Source organism: Mus pahari, chromosome 23, assembly GCF_900095145.1.
Source record: "Mus pahari chromosome 23, PAHARI_EIJ_v1.1, whole genome shotgun sequence".
In the NCBI taxonomy this organism is placed as follows: domain Eukaryota; kingdom Metazoa; phylum Chordata; class Mammalia; order Rodentia; family Muridae; genus Mus; species Mus pahari.
The window spans coordinates 23,623,729-23,643,362 of record NC_034612.1 but is presented as its reverse complement, the minus strand read 5'-3'; the positions used below and the strand labels follow the sequence as shown (position 1 = coordinate 23,643,362).

Here is a 19,634-nt window from a genome sequence, read left to right as displayed (position 1 = left end):
AGGGAGGGAGGGAGGGAGGGAGGGAGGGAGGGAGGAAAGAAGCAAGGAAGGAAGGAAAGAAGAAGAAGGGAAGGAAGGAAAGAGAAAGAGAGAAAAAGAGAAAGAGAGAGAAAAGAGAGAAAAAGAGAAAGAGAAAGAAAGAAAAAGGAAATGGATAAAGGGCAAAAAGTAATAGTATTAAAATCTAGTCAGTGATCATTTCTTATACATTGGATGATGGTCCACAGAAGACATATTACTGGGCCCAGGAACATTGTTCACCAAGTCTTTGGGAATTAGTCAGCACTTCTGGAGAGTCAAGGGAAACTTGATCAATTCTAAGCTGATCCAAACCTGATCCTTTGGAGATCAGGCTACACAAAGGATTCATCTGAGCTCACCTTCATCCCAACCCGAGAGCACCTTGTGGGATAATTCTTCTGCTTAGAGCAAGAGGCTTAGGCCATTAATAATCCTACAGATACTTGGAAGATTAGCCTCTTGGACCTTCAGCAGGCTCGCTCTGCAGGGCTTTCTCCCTGTCCTGAGTATGGTGAATTTTGTACATTGTGAGCAGATACAAGAGCATAATTCTGTCTACCTCCACACCCAAATGTACTTTTGTCTGACATTCTAGCTTTATAATGGTCCTGTATCTCTTCTTGCTTTCTATTTTAACTGACCCATTCTTTCTAGGTGTGCTGAAATCAAAAGACCAACTGACATGGCTTATTTTCACCTGCCATCATTTTGGGTTCAGTGGCCCAGGGAGGAGATTCTAATATAAGATGTGCTCTGAACAAAGCATGTGCATCCATGAGTGTGTGCATGTGTACATGCATCCATGCATGTGTACCTGCATGTATGTGTGCATGTCTGCCTGTCTGTTTAGGCCAAAGTTCAAGGTTGGGCATCTTCTTTAATCGATCTCCATCTTTACATTTTGAGCCTCTTACTGATTCAGTGCAGCAAACATTTTCTTTTTAAAATTTTGTCTTGAAAAATAAGGTGGAGACAGTATTAAAAGGCAGAGGGGAAGAAAACAGACTTTCCTTTTGGTGTTCTTTGAGTATTATGAAAAGGAGAAGTAATAGGTCTTAGCTGAGGAAGTCACTCCTGTTTCTTTTGTAATTAAGTTCTCACCATGTAGCCTAGACTGGGAAAGAACTTGCTACGTAGCCCAGGTTAGCCCTGAATGCATGCTCCTCCTCCCCCAGCCTCCCAGGTGCTAGAATTCGAGGTGTGGGCCATGATGATCGACTCCACTAACTTTATTTACACATTTATTGAATTTTGCATACATATGTGCACCTGTTTGTGTGTGCGGAATTGCACGTACATATGCACATGCATGTGGATGCATGTGGAGGCCATAGGTCTCCACAGCCTCAGGTCTCAGTCCTCAGGAGCTATCTGTCCACTTTGATTTTTTGAGAAAGGGTCTCTTCACTGTCCTGGAGTGCTCTAATTAGGTAAGGCTGGGTGGAAAATGAGCCCCGGGGATTTGCCTGTTTCTGTTTCTCCAATGTCTGAACGATAAGCACATGTCAACATGTCACACCTGGATTTTTAAAAACACGGGTTCTAGCCAGGCATCGTGGTACATGCCTTTAATTCCAGCACTAGGGAGGCAGAAGCAAGCGGATCTCAGAATTCAAGGCCAGCCTGGTCTACAGATTGAGTTCCCGGACAGCCAGGGTTACACAGAGATTCTGTCTCTAAAAAAAGTTGTGTGAGTGTGTTGCGGGGAGGGGCTCCGAGAAATCAAATTCAGATCTTTATGCTCGCTAGGAAGGCATTTTTACCTACTGCAGTCTACCCAATAATTTTATAAGAGCCTGTTCCAGTTTCATCTTTTGTTGCTGTGATAAAGCACCTTGGTCAAAAGCCTAGGAGAGGGAAGAGTTTATTTGGCTCACAATTCAAGGTCAGAGTCCATCAAGGTGGGGCAGTGAAGATGCAATCAACTACTCACATCGGACCCGCAGTCACGAGCGGAAACAGACAGGTCTTGCTTGACTGTTGTCATTTGACTTTCTCCTGGCTTATACAGTTTAGGATCCCCTTCTTAGGGAATAATGCAACCCACAATGGACTGGACTCTCCAAATCAACTAACAATCAAGACAATCTATACTAGACGTACCCGTGGGTCAACCTGATTTAGATAATAGACTCTCTTCCTAGGTGATTCTAAGTTGTTGTATTAAGCAGACAGTTAAAAGTGATACGATGCTGGGCATGGTGGCGCACGCCTTTAATCCCAGCACTCGGGAGGCAGAGGCAAGCGGATTTCTGAGTTCGAGGCCAGCCTGGTCTACAAAGTGAGCTCCAGGACAGCCAGGGCTACACAGAGAAACTCTTGTCTCGAAAAACCAAAAAAAAGAAAAAAAAAAGTGATATGTCACATATCCCTAGAAAATTGGAACAGTCATGAACCAATGTCTGCTAAGACTCGCCCATCCTCTAATATGTTCCAGGGAGCCAAAGACTGGGACACCAGCAGGGTTCCCTTGGGGGACAGAAGCGGCATTTCTTGAGTCCTGAAGACACACTGTCCTCTCCCATACCTTCATCACTGTTGTCATCCACCAGGATGATCTCCTTCAGCAGGTGTGTGGGTGTGTGATTGACAGCGCTGTGGACTGACCGCAGTATCACAGACAGGGCCTCATTCACGAAGATGAAGATGATGGATATCTGGGGCAACTCCTTGGAATATTTGAGCTCCTTACACCTGGGAAGGGAGAACAGGAAAAGCTATCAGAGGGAGTAGGATGGCAAAGGAGGGGCTGGAGAGATGGCTCAGAGGTTAAGGGCACCGCTCTTGCCGAGGACCCGGAGTTGGCTCCTAAGCCTAAGTACTTGCAACTCCAGTTCAGGGGGGATCTGATGCCTTCTCTTAGTTTCCATAGTTACCTGCATATATATATATATATATATATATATATATATATATATATATATATATACACACACACACACACACTCAGGCACACAAACATATACACATAAAACAAATCTTTAAAAAAAAAAAAGAAAAGAAAAGAAAAAGAAAGCGTACACAATATGGCTGAACACAGGATTTTAGCCAATTTCCTCGCTAGGTTTTGCCAAGGCAAGGACTCGTCACTCTCTCTTGGCTTTCCTTCTTTCTCTCTCATTGTTTATTCAAGGCTTCTGGTATCCTAGGCTGACCTTGAACTCACTGTGTACCTGAGGATGACTTTGCCCTTGGGATCCTCCTCCTGTCTTCACTCCTAGGGATACTATTACAGATGTCCACCACCATGTCCAGATTGTATGTTGTTGGGTACGCAACAAGGGCTTGGTGCATGCTAGGAAGCATTCTACCATTATGCTATGTATGTGTCCAGCTTTCCCTTAGTGTTTTCTTCACTAAACCTTGTGAAATAAACCTAAGCAATAAAGCACTAAAATAATTCAGCCTACTTCACCCAAATTGATCATCCCAAAGGGGAGAAAAAAAACCACTATTGGGGCATACATCCACCTGTACCCACCTGTATCAATTCCCTGCTTGGACAATCTTAGTGTTGAAGTCTGAAATGTCCCATAGTCTAATGTCCTGAGAGGTTTATTGGAAAGCCAACTCACAGGTGGGAAGATGGCTCAGTTGATAGTCTTTGCTATGCAAGCATGAGGGCCCAACTTTAATCTCCAGAACCCATATAAAAAATTGTGTGGTGGTACATGTTTGTAATCCTACTGCTGGGGAGGCAGAGACAGACAGATCCCTGGGGTTCTTTATCTATTCAAACTACCTAGTTGGCGAGTTCCAGTTTGTAAGAAAGCATGTTAAAACAAAAACAAAAACGAGGCAAGATCTGGGGAGATCTTGTAGAACAAGCATGAGGAGTGGAGTTTGGACTTCTCGAATCTATGAAAATGCACACTGGGGGTGGCAGTTCACTTGTAATTCTAGGTTTGGAGGGCAAAGACAGAAAAAGCTGACTAGAGAGACTTGCTATATCAGCAAGCTCTGGGTTTGATTGAGATGCCCTGCCTGGGTAAATAAGGTAGAAGAGTGATGGAGAATGATTCCTATTATCAATCTCAGACCTCCACATGCAGGCACACACATGTGCACCTACACACACACCTGACTAATGCACACACATCCAAGCACACCCTACACACAAAAAGTAAAAGTAAAGGGACTGGAGAGATGGCCTAGTAGATGACAGCACTGGCTGCACTTAAAGAAGAGCCAGGTTTGATTCCCCGTACCCCCATGGTAGTTCAGAACTGTCTGTAAAATCCAGTTCCAGAGAATCTTGTACCCTCTTGGGTCTCCATGAGTGCCATGTACACATGTGGTATACACACATACATGCAGACAGAACACCTAATTCACATAATAAAAATGTAAAAATTAAATATGGAAAGAAAATAAAAAATAGACATAACCTAAGAAATGATAACTGAGCATCTATCTGCACATGTGTAGATGCCACACACACACACACACACACACACACCACAAAAACACCACACAACACACACACACACACACACTTATGAATGCATAAAGAAGTACAACAATCTAACTCATCTTGCCTCTATGAGACTGCACAGTAGATAGAAGGAAGCCTGAAGGACCTAACAAAGGAAAAGAGATGATGGAGGGAGTGGGAGGGATATGCTGGGGAGGGAGGGAAGTAGGGAGGGAGGGAGGGAGAGATGTATCTGTTTCTTTATGCTGAACAGCTTGGGCTGTGTCAGGCGGTATGAATCACACTGGCAATTTTCAAAAGAAAATAAAGTTTTGTTACGATATACATCCCTGCCTCCTGAGGAGACTGCTCAGGGATTCATGGATCACACAGCCTGGTTTTTGTGATGGCCCTGTCAATCCACTGTCTGGGGATGCAGGAGAGAGAACAATGGCCATTGTTAGGCTCATGAGCTATTGGCCAGGGTCATCTTATTGACTGGGTGGTGATCCGAGGAATGAAGGTGTACAAGCCAGTCTCTCAGGACTTGCTCTTGCCTCCTTAGCTTGAGAGTCCGGCAGCTGCTCCCTCTCAGGCCATTACTCGCCATCCTGAACATGAGAAATGAGAGGGCATGTTGCTTATGCCCAGCTGCCCCGAACAACTAGCTTCTTAGGTCCTGTTTGATTTCATTTTTCATATAAATTACTTTTGACACAGAGTCTCAGGTCACCCAGGTTGGCCAAGGTTGACGTTGAATGTTTGATCTTGCTGTCTCCATCCGATTAGAGGTGTGCACCACCACATCCGATTTGAGTGACGCTGGGAACGGGACCCCGGACCTTGTGCATGCTTGGCAAGCACTCTACCAACTGAGCCCCTTCCCCAGGGCTGGCCTGTTATTTAACAGCCTCTAGTTTTTGTAGGCAAGAAGGGAAGCTAGAGCTCTCTCTCTGTACTCACTGCCATCTCTACCCATGAGCAGTAGGGTCTTGGGTATGCTCTAGGATGATCCTTGTGCTTAATCTTGGGTGTCAACTGAGTTGGATTTGGAATCGACTAAGAGACATTCTACTGCTCAGACTCTTACCCCAGAGTGGGGACCACCTTCTACAGCAGCCTAACTAAAAAGACCTCGGATGGAAAAAATATTGCTTGCCTTCATTCACTTCTAGCCAGCGGGTGCATTTATGCTGGGATGCTGTTGCTTTAGCCATCTTTCACTAATGTCAGCTTCTTTAACCTTCTAACGTGGCTCTCCAGGAACCACCCAGGCCTTTACCATTCATTCAGGCTACGGAGGCATCCGGTGTCATAGACTGAGCAGCTACCATGTTCCTAGCCCCTTCAGTATGAAGACAGCCATTGTTGAACCACCTAGTCCGTACCCCGTAAGCTAGTCGACAAATACCATTTTATAATATATATTCACTCTATCAGTTCTGCTCTCCTAGAGCAGTGGTTCTCAGCCTTCCTAATTCTGTGACACTTTAATACAGTTCCTCATGTTGACCTCACTCCCCTGATCATAAAATTATTTTTCACTGCCACTTCATAACTGTCACTTTGCTGCTGTTAAGAATTGTAGTGCAGGGCTGGTGAGATGGCTCAGTGGGTAAGAGCACCCGACTGCTCTTCCAAAGGTCTGGAGTTCAAATCCCAGCAACCACATGGTGGCTCACAACCATCCGTAACAAGATCTGACTCCCTCTTCTGGAGTGTCTGAAGNAAAAAAAAAAAAAGAATTGTAGTGCAAATATCTGTGTTTTCTTAGAGTCTTAGGTGACCCCCGTGAAAGGGTCATTTGAATCCTCAGGTTGAGAACCGCTGCTGTAGCTCCTTTCCCTGAGAGATGAATCCAAGCTACACTGTACCGTGGGGCAGGCATCTAGAGAGAGAGCTTACCCTTCCTTCATAAAAAAGCATGCACAACCACACATTTCCTGTCTTGTCAGCCTCCCAAACTACAAAGCCAACTGTGTTGCTTGAAAGCTATACCTGTACCCCCAATCTTTTGTTTTCCTGGGGCATGGTGTGCTGACTAGTTTTAACTGTCAACCTGGTACAGACTAGAATCACCTGGGAAGGGTCTCAATGAGGAATTAACTAGATCATATGGGCTTGAAGGTGGGAGATTGTCCTTATTGTTAGTCAATGAAGGAAGACCATTCCATTGTGGGTGGTACCATTCCCTAGGTAGGGATTCCCAAATGATATAAGAGAGGGGAATGCCAACAGATACAAGCCAGTAAGCAAGCAAAGATTCATGTGTTTACTCCAATTACTCTTGACTGTGAATGTGATGCCTTAGGTTCCTGCCTTGATTTCCCTAAAGCAATGGACTGTAACTTGGAGGTATAAAGCAAATGAACCCTTTGGTCAGCGTGTTTTATGACAGCAACAGAAAGGAAACTAGAATATGTGGCCTCACTATGCAGCTTAAACTAGGTTGGAATTTGTTAGGTAGCTTAGGCTGGCCTTGAACTCATGACCCTTCTGCCTGTAAAATTACACAAGTCAGAAGGTCCATGTAAGGATAATGCACTATTTGTTAGAAAGATCCTGAATAGTTGGTACATAGAAAGTTAGGGGGGTAAAAGAATTGGTGTTAGAGCTAAGACCCATCAGGAGGAGAAAATGAATCCCACAAACGTCAAACACCTCACCATTGATCATGGAGTGTTTTAGGTACCCCTTCTACCAACACATTCTCAGATCTGGTCCCCAAAACAATGTCTTTCCTGTGGATAACTAGTCAGTAACTCATGCATAGTCTTTAATGCAAACAGAGACGGTTGGCAGGGATGGGATCTTCATTTGTTACTTTTTTATTGCTGTGGTAAGACTTCAAGATCAAGACAACAAAAAGAGTTTATTTTAAACTTATGGGTAGAGAGGATTAGAGTCCATGAAGGCACATCAGAGGTAGCAGGTGGAAGGTAGTTAGAGGGACAAGAGGAAAGAGCTCGCATCCAGAACCAAAAAAGTAGTAAGCAGAGAGGGCTGGAAATGGCATGAGCCTTTTGAGAACTCAAAGCCTGCCCCCAGTGGCATACTGCTTCTAGAAACGCCATTATCTCCCAAGCCTCCCACAAATAGCTACCAACTGGAGATCAAATATTCAAATGCCAGAGAATTGTGGGAGACATCACCCTCAAATCATCAGAGAATCTTAGGTCAGGGTCAATTTTAATCAATACCCAAGACCTAAAGGAGGATCTAGAGAAATTAAACACTAGATTTCTATTTTTATTTTATTTTTTTTTAAAAAAAAGGTCTCCTGGACAAAACAGATTCTCAATGAAGTTGTTGTATGTTGTATGGAGAAAAGAAAATAAATTTTAAAAAAGGTCACAGAAAGAGTCTAAGAGACTGAATATGTACAGGAGTTCAATGAAATTCTGTCCTCTTCTGGAGACAGGAAATGGCCATTCTGGTCATAAATTCATAGCAGCGGTGATTCCCTGCAAGGAAGGGGCTCCCAAGACTCCACTCCTCCCTGGGGATCTACAGTCAGTCAATGGCTGCTGGGAGAAACATTTCCTTCAATGGTGAAGACACTGGTAGGTTTCTTATGGCCCTATTAATAACCCATTAATTAATTAAGGATACACAATCGCTCATTAATTAATACCTGTTAATTAAGTGAGTATAATTATTCATACACATGGAGCAGACTAATTAAAACTGACTGGATCGCAAAAGAAAAAGCAAAATAGACAAAAAAAAGGCATTAAAAATAGGAGATGGGCTTTTTAGTTTGTTTGTTTTTGGAAAGAAGGGGATCCGTGGGAATGAGAGTAAAATTACAGATGGTAATGGAGTGACTGGAACAAAGTACATTATGCATGTATATGGAGTTATCACACAACAGTACCAATGAAGGATCTTGTGACTCAGGCTACTGAAGCAGTGAGCTCTCATTGCCGCTGTCGGTCCTGTCTGTGACCCCGAGATGTGACCATCAAACTCTGGGTAACCAACATCATCCCCTCCCCCTCTTCACAACCAGATGGACTGGGTTCATTTGACGCCAAAGATGCCCAGACAGTTACCTCATGGATGGAGACTTAGAGATGGACCCGCCAATGAGTTCTCCAGAGAGAACCACGGGGGCAGTGGAAGGAAACAGAGATGCCAGGTGGAGTTTGAGTTTCTTATCACGAGACAGAAGCTCTATAGACAAATGGTGGCCTTGCTTCACAACATGAGGATGTGCACTTAGACATGGGTAAGACGGTCATTTAACCAGAAGGAAAAAACTAAATCAAGGTGGGTGTGCTGGCACACACCTGTAATTCCAGCACTCTGGGGGAAGAGACAGGAAGATTGCTGCAAATTTAAGGCCACTCTGGGCTACATAGTAAATTCAAATTCAGCCAGAGCTACATAGTGAGATCCTGGTTTAAAAAGCCAAAAATAAAGACAAGGGAATAAGCCTACCCACTGCTCTCTCCATCTCTCCCTCTTTGTCTTTCCACCTCTGTCTCTACCTTTCTAGTCCCTCTTTATTTCTCTCCATCTCTGATCCCTTGCTCTCTCCTTTTCTCTCTATCCACCTGTCTTTCCATTTCTCATGTCTATCTCCCTGCCTGTTTTCTCCATCTCTCTATCCCCTACTCCTGCATATATTCTCTCTCTCTCTCTCTCTCTCTCTCTCTCTCTCTCTCTCTCTCTCTCTCTCTCTCATCTTTCTATATCCCTCTGTCTCTTTTGCCATCTGTCTTTCCATGTCTTGTCTTTTTCTTATCATGTATCCCTCCATCTATCTTAATTTCTCTCCCTCTTTTTCTCCATCTCTCTCCACTTCTTTCTCTTCTCCCTTCTCTTTTTCATCACACACACACACACACACACACACACACACACACACACACACACACACACACACATTTGGACATACACATCACGATTCACAATTCCACTCTGTGTGTCATATATACATACCCCTCCCCCTCTCTCTAACACACACACACACACACACACACACACACACACACTCCCTCTTGCCCACCTTCCTCTGGGGAGCCATGCCTAACATGCTGCCCTTTACTTTGGGAGACAGGTTTGCACTGATTGAAGTGTCTCACCTCATGAAACATGATCACTTTGATCCTTCCTTCCTGTCAGAGCCTCAAAGTCTCTGACTCACCCTAAGGAATACTCAGAACTACCTTATTAGGAATATTGGTGCTGGAGTGCAATTATCTCCAAACTCCCCTGGACTTTGCTGGCCTGCTCTACAATGCTAGAAACTTCCAGCTCTAACCTTTAGCGTGTCCTTCCTTACCAGTTTCCTCTCCTTGTTCCCCAGAACCCTTTATATCTCCAGTTCCTGGGCTGCTCTGGTTTTCCCTCTATCTGTTAGCCTTTCCCTGGTGTGTCAGTCACTTCACTGCTGTGCCGAAATACCTAACAAAAGGCAACCTAAGAATAAAGGGTTTATTTCAATCACATTTTGCTGGTATGCGCCACCATGATCGGGAAGGCATGGTAGGAGAATCAGGAGACAGATGATCAATACCAGAAAGCAAAGAAAAATGATTGCTGGCATTTAGGATGGATATTTCTACCTGAGTAACCTACCTAAAACCCCCTTACAGTCATGCTCAGAGGTGGGGAAGCAGGGGGATTTTAGTAGTGCAAGGATTAGTTTCAATTGTCAACTCAACATAACCTAGAAAGAGATTGGAAGAGATCTCAATGAAGAATTGTCCAGATAAGGTTGGCCTGTGGGCATGGGGATTACCTTGAATGTCTTAATTGACTTGGGTAGACTCAATCCACTGTGGGCAGCACCATTCCCTATGGTGGGATTCTGAACTGTATAAAATGAAAGAGCATGAGCCGAGTATTAGGTATGCATGCATTTATTTCTCTGTGTTCTTGATTGTGGATATGATGTAAGTAGGTGTTCTTAACCTTCCCACAATGATGGTCAGTGACCTGGATTTGTGAGCTAAAATGAACTCATTTTACCTTCAGGGTTTTTTGTTTTTGTTTTTGTTTTTTTCTTTTTATTATACCAACAGAAGTGAAATTAGAATGAAAGCTCTGACTTAATACGTGGATTTATTCACTGATAGATTCATGACACAGTAGCTTTATGGAAAGGTGGTAAAAGGTGGGAGGCAGAGCTCAGAGGAAGTAGGTCACTGGGGTTCCTGGGAGCCTTATCTTATCTTGCCTCCTTCCTGTATTCTCTCTTTCCACTTCCAGCCTGTTGTGACGAGAGGGGCTACGCACGCCCTGAAAGCTCTAGTTGATGGACTGATGAAACCAGGAGCCCAAATAAATCCTTCCTCTTCTTTCTGTTAGATGTTGGTTATAGTACAAAGATGAACCCACACTGAGCCCCAACTCTTTTCTCCAACCCCATATCTCCTCCCTTTCCAATCCCTATATATATGCATATGTCCTACACCTGGTGATGCTGTCCCTCCACACACAGAAACTCCCTGCCTATCCAACTGTTCCTCTACCCTTAAGCCCTGGATCCTGGCAGTGTTCCTAGACCTCTACCCAGATGCCCAATGCCTCTCCTTTGCTGTTTTCTGTTCCTTTGCAAGTCCTATTTTCTCCCTCTCCAGGGCAACTGCCTATCTTTGTTTCTTTTTGCTTTCTCAGAACCTCATGCGGAAAAAGTAACTGAATTCACATGTGAAACTCCCCCTCCCCTTCCTGTATTTACCCAGTCTGCTATTCATTCACATGATCAAAGGTATCACTTATTTGCCACCACGGTTATGATGTGGGCGACAGCTCTTCCATGCTTAAAAGGCATCTCCAGCATAACCGTGCTTCTGTCTCTCTTGATTTACTAATCAGGGCTCAAATGCTCCACGCTGCCTGGGTCAAGTACATCCCGAAGCCTGGTGCTCCAGTTACGTTGATCCACCTCATCATGCTTTGCCTGCAGTTGAGGAGAATGGTGTCATTTTTAGCAACAGCAGACCTTGCAAAATGGGATGCAGGGTGGAATAACACAGATCCAGGCAGTTCGTGTCTTGGAGCTCTCATTATTGGGGGAGTGGAGGGGTGCACACTTTGCTGGGTTGTTCCATTTTGTCTGTTAAGCTCTGTGGTTCCTATCAGAAGAGTCAGTCACATTCCTCATTAGCTAGGCCTCCTGACTACCTACTGCCTACTCTATCTGTCCTACCTCTCTTGGTGACGTCCTTCTCAGAAATGGAGATTCAGCCACCTTCATCATATGAATGCTTGCTTATCTTGGGTTCCACGGAACCCCAGAGAAACTCCAGAAATTAGATGCACGTGAATCTCCCCACTCTGGGGAGGCAATCTGTTCTATTAGTTAGCTCAACACAGGAGCATGCTGGAAGAGGTTGAACCAGGGCCACCTTGCTAAGAGAACATCTCTGTGGATATGCAGCCCCATCTCAGGATCACACAGAGCCCTTTCAGCCTGCTTCCCACAAACATTTATTCTGAAATATTCCCCTGAAGGTATTTTTACTCTTGGATGGATCACTTCCTGGCTCCATGGCTACCTAGGAAGTAATTTTTCCCCCCTCTGAGTCATAGAGAGTTGCTTTTCCAAAGACAGAACAGTCATCTTTAGCCAAAAATCTAGGAGGCACTACTCTCCTTAGTCATATTAAGGCAGAGTAGGAGGTTCTGGTACAGGCTAGAACCTTCTATCCTTCTATGAGCAGAGTGACTTCCTTCCTTCCTTCCTTCCTTCCTTCCTTCCTTCCTTCCTTCCTTCCTTCCTACCTACCTACCTACCTAACTACCTACCTTCCTGATGGAAGATTGTAGATTCACTTTTAACCTGGTTTCTGACCATAGTTGACTCTTTTATACACACATTCTTTTTTCTGAAAGAGAATGGGGAACATACAGAGACACACATAGGGGTACAGGGGGCACCCTTCAGAACCTCAGTTTAGCAGATGATTCCGTCTGTGTCTGATACAGCTGACTTTATTATATTGGAGAGAGAGAGAGAGAGAGAGAGAGAGAGAGAGAGAGAGAGAGAGAGAGAGGGGAGAAACCCCCTAGAGTTTTATTAAGCAATGGCCCAGGAATAGAATCTGTAAAAATAATTAAGAGTAAATTAATGCAGACAGTTTTAGGTCAGAGCTAAGGAAACCTCCACGCTCTCAGCAAGGGCTACGCCCCCAACGTTACTAGGAGGCAGCTAATCAGTTACCTTTTGCAGCCCAGTGGAAGGAGAGGGGTTGGCCCTGCCTCTGTGGACAGCTGGAGGGACATTAAGAAATGGTGCAACCTGGGAAGAATAAATAGCTTTATTTAAGGTCCAGCTGCCTTCACACTTGGGAAGCAGGCTTCTTCCCAGAAACCAAAGGCCATACCATGAAACAAACTCTCTCTTATTGGCAAAAATGTGCCTCTTCTTCCTTCACTTTTGAGCAATCCAAACTGCTTCTAAAGGGTTTGGTGTTTCATTGGTTTGGTTTGGTTTTAGTTTCAGATGCCTGGCAAACCCTGGGGGTTCCACGCCATCCCTGCCTAAAGCGGGCATGGCGATGCACAGTGTCAATCAAAAGTCTAGAGGCAGAGGCAGGAGAATCAGAGTTCAAGGTAGTTCTCATTTACATGGTGGGTCCTGAGAGATGAAATAGAACCAAGAGATAAGACACAGATGGTTCTCAGAGAATCTATGCCAAGGGATTTACAAAACAAACCAAAGGAGAGAACACAATGGTGCCAGGACTCAAGACTCTATCTGCCCTCTGAATGTACTTCAAGATTAATTTTATCTCTAAAAAACTAAGTTTAGAATTCCAAATATAAGACACGTGAGTATCTACAGATCCTGGCTGTCACAGAATTTCCAAGATAAGACATACTAGGTTGATCATAACACAGACTCTGGGGCTGGAGAGATTGCTCAGTGGTTAAGAGCAATGCCTGTTATTCCAAAGGACCTAGGTCCAATTCCCAGCACCCACATGGCAGCTCACAACTGTCTGTAATTCCCAGTTCCTAGGGATCTGACACCCTTCCAGCAACGCACATGAGGTAAAGTTAAATAAACTGTCTCTTTTGAAGAATAACACAGACTTGTGTTCAGAAGAAAAATGAGGATACGATGAATTGCAAATGAAAACCAATTTACAGCAATAACTGAAGACAAAACTACCTTACGTCATTTAATAATGAAAGTCAAAAAAGCTCAACTAGGACTTAAATGGTGTCGTTGTTAACAGTACCTGATGCGCTCAAAGAGAACCCAAGTAGAGTTCCCAGCACCCATCGCAAGCAGCTCACAATCATCTGTAATTCCAGCTCCAGGGGTCCAATGCACTTACACACACACACACACACACACACACACACACACACACACACACACAATGAGAGGCCATGTCTCAAGGGAAGAAAAGAAGGTGGGGAATGATAAAGTAGAATACCTTATATTTTTCTCTGGCTCTCATGAGTGTTCATCTCCATACATGCATGTGCATACAACACACTCATGTATGTACACACACACACACACACACACACACTCGCATACATGGATTTCTGCTATTTTTTTTCCTATGTCTAGAAGAGCTCCTACTTCCTGAGATAAATTAATGGTGCTTTTATAATAGCCTTCATTTTGTTTAACTATCCAGGACTTAGTATCTTCCTTCCTATGAATTGCCATGTGTGTGCCTCTAGAAGAACAGCCAGTGCTCTTAACCTCTGAACCATCTCTCCTGCCCCAAATCTGTTTAAGAGGCATAATTAGCTAAGTAAATTAAAACAGAACAAATGAATGAGAAAGTAGAAGATACAAATGACTGAAAAAAAACCATGAAAATAAGTAAAGCCTCTATATGCATAAAAGATGTCCATGGTAAAACTTCTCTTGAGACATGGCCTCTCATTGAACTTGGAGCTAGGCTGGTGGCCACCAAGCCCCAGCAATCCTAGTGTTTTCTTCCCACCATGCTGGAGTAAAAAGTTGTGGGCACACACCCACCATTTTAGTTGGGTGCTGGAGATCTAAAGTTAGGTTCTCAGACTTGTATAGCTAAGGCTCTTACCAACTGAGCCATGTCTCAGGCCCCATTCTTACTTTTTGGTTGATTGAGAAACAATTATATATATATATATATAGTTGGACAGGGAGCCTCAGGGAACCTCCTGACTCCACCTCCTGAGCACCGGGATTACAAGCACGAACCCCTACATGGAATGGACTCTGGGGATGGAACACAGGTCCTCATGATTGCAAGCCAGGCACTCTCTTCACTGAGCTTCTTCCTGGCCATAGACTGGATCTCAATCATCTTCCAAAAATAATCCATGAGTCAATCATCAGACATGGCCAAGGTTGTTCACTTCTTGGTCAACCAGGAAACACACGTGAGCCAGGAACCAGATAGACTAACGGGCTAAAGCTCCCAGACTACTCCAAGTGGCCTATATCTGTCAGGCACCATCCCCCTGAAGTTTCTAGAACCTCCTAAAATAGCACTGCACCAACTGAAGAGCAAACATTTAAAACACAAGCCTGTGAGACATTTCTAATTCAAACCACAGCATGGGACCCATCAATCAAGAATGGAAAGCTCTAAAACTTTTGAGCTAAAATAAACCTTTCTCTTTATAAGTCAATTTGCCTCGGGTCTTTTGTTACAGCGATGGAAAATTGATGAATACACTTTTCTGGTGGCCTGGGCTTGCAGTGGGTTGCGGAACATTTAGTTTGGGGAATCCAAAGATTTAATGAGGAGCCTATAATTGTAGGAAAACAAAATCCCCTCCAGGGTACCTGTTATGCCTGGTTGAAGATGCCACCTCAGATCACTGGGGAAGAATCTCCTTCTCCCGGGGACGGTGACTTTATTTAATTCCAAATATTTTTCATTATATATATATATATTATATATATTATATATATATATATATATATATATATATAATATATATATATATATTATATATATTATATATATATCACAGAAAAAAATGAATGGAACAGATGAATATATGCATGGAAAAGGCACATTGCAAAGTTAGAGGGAACTGAGATTGTTCACAGGGCAGGTCATTAAGTGCCACAGAGAGACATGCCCTGTCACCAATATCACCCTGGGTGGGTGGGGGGCACAACTAGAACCAGAAGTTGGAGTAAACGCCAGTGTCACAGGCAGTCCATTTTTGTCAATGAAATCGTGGGAATGGAGCTGGAAAGACAGCACCACGGTAAAAATAAACAAAACAAAACACATACTGCTTTGCAAAGGGCCTGAGTTCAGTTCCCAACACCCAAGTAGCCTAGCATACAACCACCTTTAACTCTAGTTCCAGAGAATCTGGTCTTCTCTTCTGCGTGCGTGCGCGTGCACACACACACACACACACACACACACACACACACTGGGAGACCATGTCTCAAGAGAAGATAAAGTAGATGGAGAAGGATAAGTAGGTCACCTGATGTTTTCCTCTGGCCTCCATGAGTGTGCATCTCCATATACACATATGCGCAAACACACATACACTGAACCAAACACTTTCAGGAACTGGTCCTTGCCTCCATCTTTACACAGGTTCCTAGGATTGAACTCAGGTTTCCAGGTTTGCTCAACAAGCACATATGCCCTATGAGCATCTCAGGGCCCCAACAATAACTGGTTTATAGTAGCCTACAGGTTCTAAGGATTAAGGGACAACATCTGTCCAACTGACATCTTGGGCACATATGTTGGGCCAACTGCTCAACTCATGTTTATTCAATGCATTAATAAAGAAAACATACTCAATTAGTTGATGGTGGGTGTGTCCAAAAGAGAACATCAGATTCGTGTGTGTGCACACACGTGGAGTCAAAGGATGGCCTCAAGGGTCATTCCTTTACGTGATGTTCACTTTTTTTTTTTTTTTAAAGACACAGTCTCTCAATAACATGGAACTAGCCAAGTAGGTGAGGCTAGTTGGACAGGGAGCCTCAGGGAACCTCCTGACTCCACCTCCTGAGCACCGGGATTACAAGCACGAACCCCTACATGGAATGGACTCTGGGGATGGAACACAGGTCCTCATGATTGCAAGCCAGGCACTCTCTTCACTGAGCTTCTTCCTGGCCATAGACTGGATCTCAATCATCTTCCAAAAATAATCCATGAGTCAATCATCAGACATGGCCAAGGTTGTTCACTTCTTGGTCAACCAGGAAACACACGTGAGCCAGGAACCAGATAGACTAACGGGCTAAAGCTCCCAGACTACTCCAAGTGGCCTATATCTGTCAGGCACCATCCCCCTGAAGTTTCTAGAACCTCCTAAAATAGCACTGCACCAACTGAAGAGCAAACATTTAAAACACAAGCCTGTGAGACATTTCTAATTCAAACCACAGCATGGGACCCATCAATCAAGAATGGAAAGCTCTAAAACTTTTGAGCTAAAATAAACCTTTCTCTTTATAAGTCAATTTGCCTCGGGTCTTTTGTTACAGCGATGGAAAATTGATGAATACACTTTTCTGGTGGCCTGGGCTTGCAGTGGGTTGCGGAACATTTAGTTTGGGGAATCCAAAGATTTAATGAGGAGCCTATAATTGTAGGAAAACAAAATCCCCTCCAGGGTACCTGTTATGCCTGGTTGAAGATGCCACCTCAGATCACTGGGGAAGAATCTCCTTCTCCCGGGGACGGTGACTTTATTTAATTCCAAATATTTTTCATCCCACTGGCTTTACCAATGGGGGAAAAAAACCCCAAGAAACTGCACAGAGCTGCTATGCCTCAATCCTGATGACAGATGGAGGACGATGTCTAGTCCTTGATTCTAACACAGTCAATGCATCCGGTTAGAAACCCTGTTCCTTCATTTTTAACAGACCAAAGGACAAACATGTCTGTTTCACTCACAAACAAGAGCTTCGCCATGACAGTTGAAAAGCTAAGCATCTGTCATGGGCCTACAAGGTGTTGGAGACACAGAATTAAAAGCAAAACATCCGTGTGTGGCCTCGGCACCCTGGATATCAGTCCTTTCCTTCCACTTTGTTAGATATAATCTCTCTCTTTTTTAAAAAATTTAAGACTTAATTTTATATGTATACACTTATGTATGTATATATGCATGTATACACACACACACACACACACACACACACACACACACACACACACATATATATATATATATATATATATATATATATATATATATATAGGGGCTCAGTATGGACATGTGAGTGTCCCTAGAAGATAGAAGAGAATCTTAGAACATCTGTACCTTTGGTTACAAGTGGTTATGTGCAGCCATATATGTATGCTGGTAACCAAACACAGGTCTTCTGCAAGAGCAGCAAGCACTCTTAATCGCTGTGCCATCTCTTCAGCCCAGTGTCTCCTGCTCATTGCCATATATGGCGGGTGAGGTGGACCACAAGCTTTGGGAGCTTCTCTTGCCTCCACTTCTCTTCTTAGCATAGATCAGGGATCTCAGAAATGCACCACCATGCCCAACTCTATGTAGGTACTGGGGATTTGAACTCAGGCCCTCACCCTTGGGCAGCAAGTCCCTTGCTCACTGAGCCATATCCCTGGCCTCAAAATTTTTTTCTCTCTCTTTACTATCTCCTCCTAGAAAGACTCACAGTTCCATACGAGAAAAGAAATGTGTAAATCATGATTACAACAAGAAAAGATAAATGCCGTGCAGGAGGTTTATTCAAGAGGCCCTTGGAAGCTTATTTCCGTTTGGGAGAGATGGATGGGGACCCAGAAAAGTTTGACACAAGAGATAAAAATGTGATCTAGACTGTGAAACACCAGTAGGCAACGTGCAGGGGACGGCTTGCAAAGGGAGAGCTGGGAGAAATGGGAAGGGGCTGTCTCCGCAGCCGATGAGAGCAGCGCTGGGCAAAATCAAGGCAGAAAATGTACAGGATCTCATCCAGAAAGGAGTGTTGCAGAGACTGATTGGGACAAGGAGAAGAAATAGCACCTTGGGCCAGCAAGAGGGCTCAGTGGGTAAAGGTGTTTGCCCCCAAGTCTGATAGCTTGAGTTCAATCCCCAGTCATGTCAGAAGAGACCTGATTCTCATTGGTTGTCCTTTGACTTCCACATGTGTTCACACACACATACATACATACATACATACATACACACACACATATATAAGCAGCAGCAGCAGCAGCAGCAACAACAAACCCTTTCATGCACTTACATGTACACATTAAAAAGAAAGGTTCTTAGCTACTGAGCCATCTTTCCAGTCCCAATAAGTAGACCCAAAAGGAGTCCCCACCTGGCACTCAGCCCTAGTACACAACGCCTCCTGTCGTTGCTTCTCCACGCTTAGGGAGTCTTTCTACCCTGTCTACCAGGAGGTGAGATTAAAGGAGACCTGGTCACCTCTTCACGATGCTTTCACTTCTGCCTCTTGTCTGTCTTCCTTAGGTGTTTGACTCTGATTGTGCACTTCAAGTGTGCCGTGTTACATGTGATAGATAGCCAAGGGACTCCCAAGGAAAGAATTTTACCCCAAGGTCTATAAAAATCCTTAAAATGTTCCGTTATACCAGCTGATCTGAGTGCACTTGCTAAAGAAGGGCATCATTTCCCAGAATGCTCTGCTGTCTTCTGAATTCTCCATGTTCAAAACGGCTTTGGGGTCAGGAGACTGTGGAAGAGGTATGGTGGTTAGTGTTGGCTGCAGAAGAATAAGGACCTGAGTTCAGATCCCAGGAATCCATTTAAAAAGTGAGGCATGGCAATGCATTCCTGAATACACAGACCTAGGGAGCAAAGACAGGTAAATTCTGGGTGGCTGGGGGGGGGGGCTTAATATGTAAGTCTTAGGTTCACTCATGCATGCCTTTAATCCCAGCACTCGGCAGGTAGAGGCCAGCAGATACCTATGAGTTTGAGGCTAGCCTGGTCTACAGAGTGGGTTCCATGGAAGCTGGGGCTACACAGAGAAAGCCTGTCACAAAAACCAAAAGAAAAGAAAAAGGAAAGTGAAAGGGAAAGGGAAGGGAAGGGAAAGGAAAGGAAGAAGGAAGGGAAGAAAGGAAAGGAGAGGAAAGGAAAGAAAAGGAAAGGAAATAAAGGGGAGAAGGAAAGAAGGGAAGAAAGAAAAGAAAAGAAAAGAAAAGAGAAGAAAAGAAGAGGAGAAGAAAGGAAAGGCAAGGAGAGGAAAGGAGAGGAAAGGAGAGGCAAGGAGAGGCAAGGAGAGGCAAGGAGAGGCGAGGAGAGG

General features: G+C 44.1%; 1 protein-coding gene across 2 annotated transcripts in view; it reads right to left on the bottom strand.

Annotated features, from left to right (window-relative positions):
• Galnt17 (polypeptide N-acetylgalactosaminyltransferase 17) overlaps positions 1 to 19,634 on the bottom strand; it is a 445,148-nt gene that overhangs the window by 240,672 nt on the left and 184,842 nt on the right. Inside the window, exon 3 of one of the 2 annotated variants that reach the window (XM_021222542.2) lies at positions 2,549 to 2,715. The exons of the other annotated variant lie outside the window; for it this stretch is intronic. Within the exon in view, the coding sequence (XP_021078201.1) occupies positions 2,549 to 2,715 (167 nt within the window). The remainder of the gene's footprint in view (positions 1 to 2,548; positions 2,716 to 19,634) is intronic. 2 annotated transcript variants of the gene reach the window in all.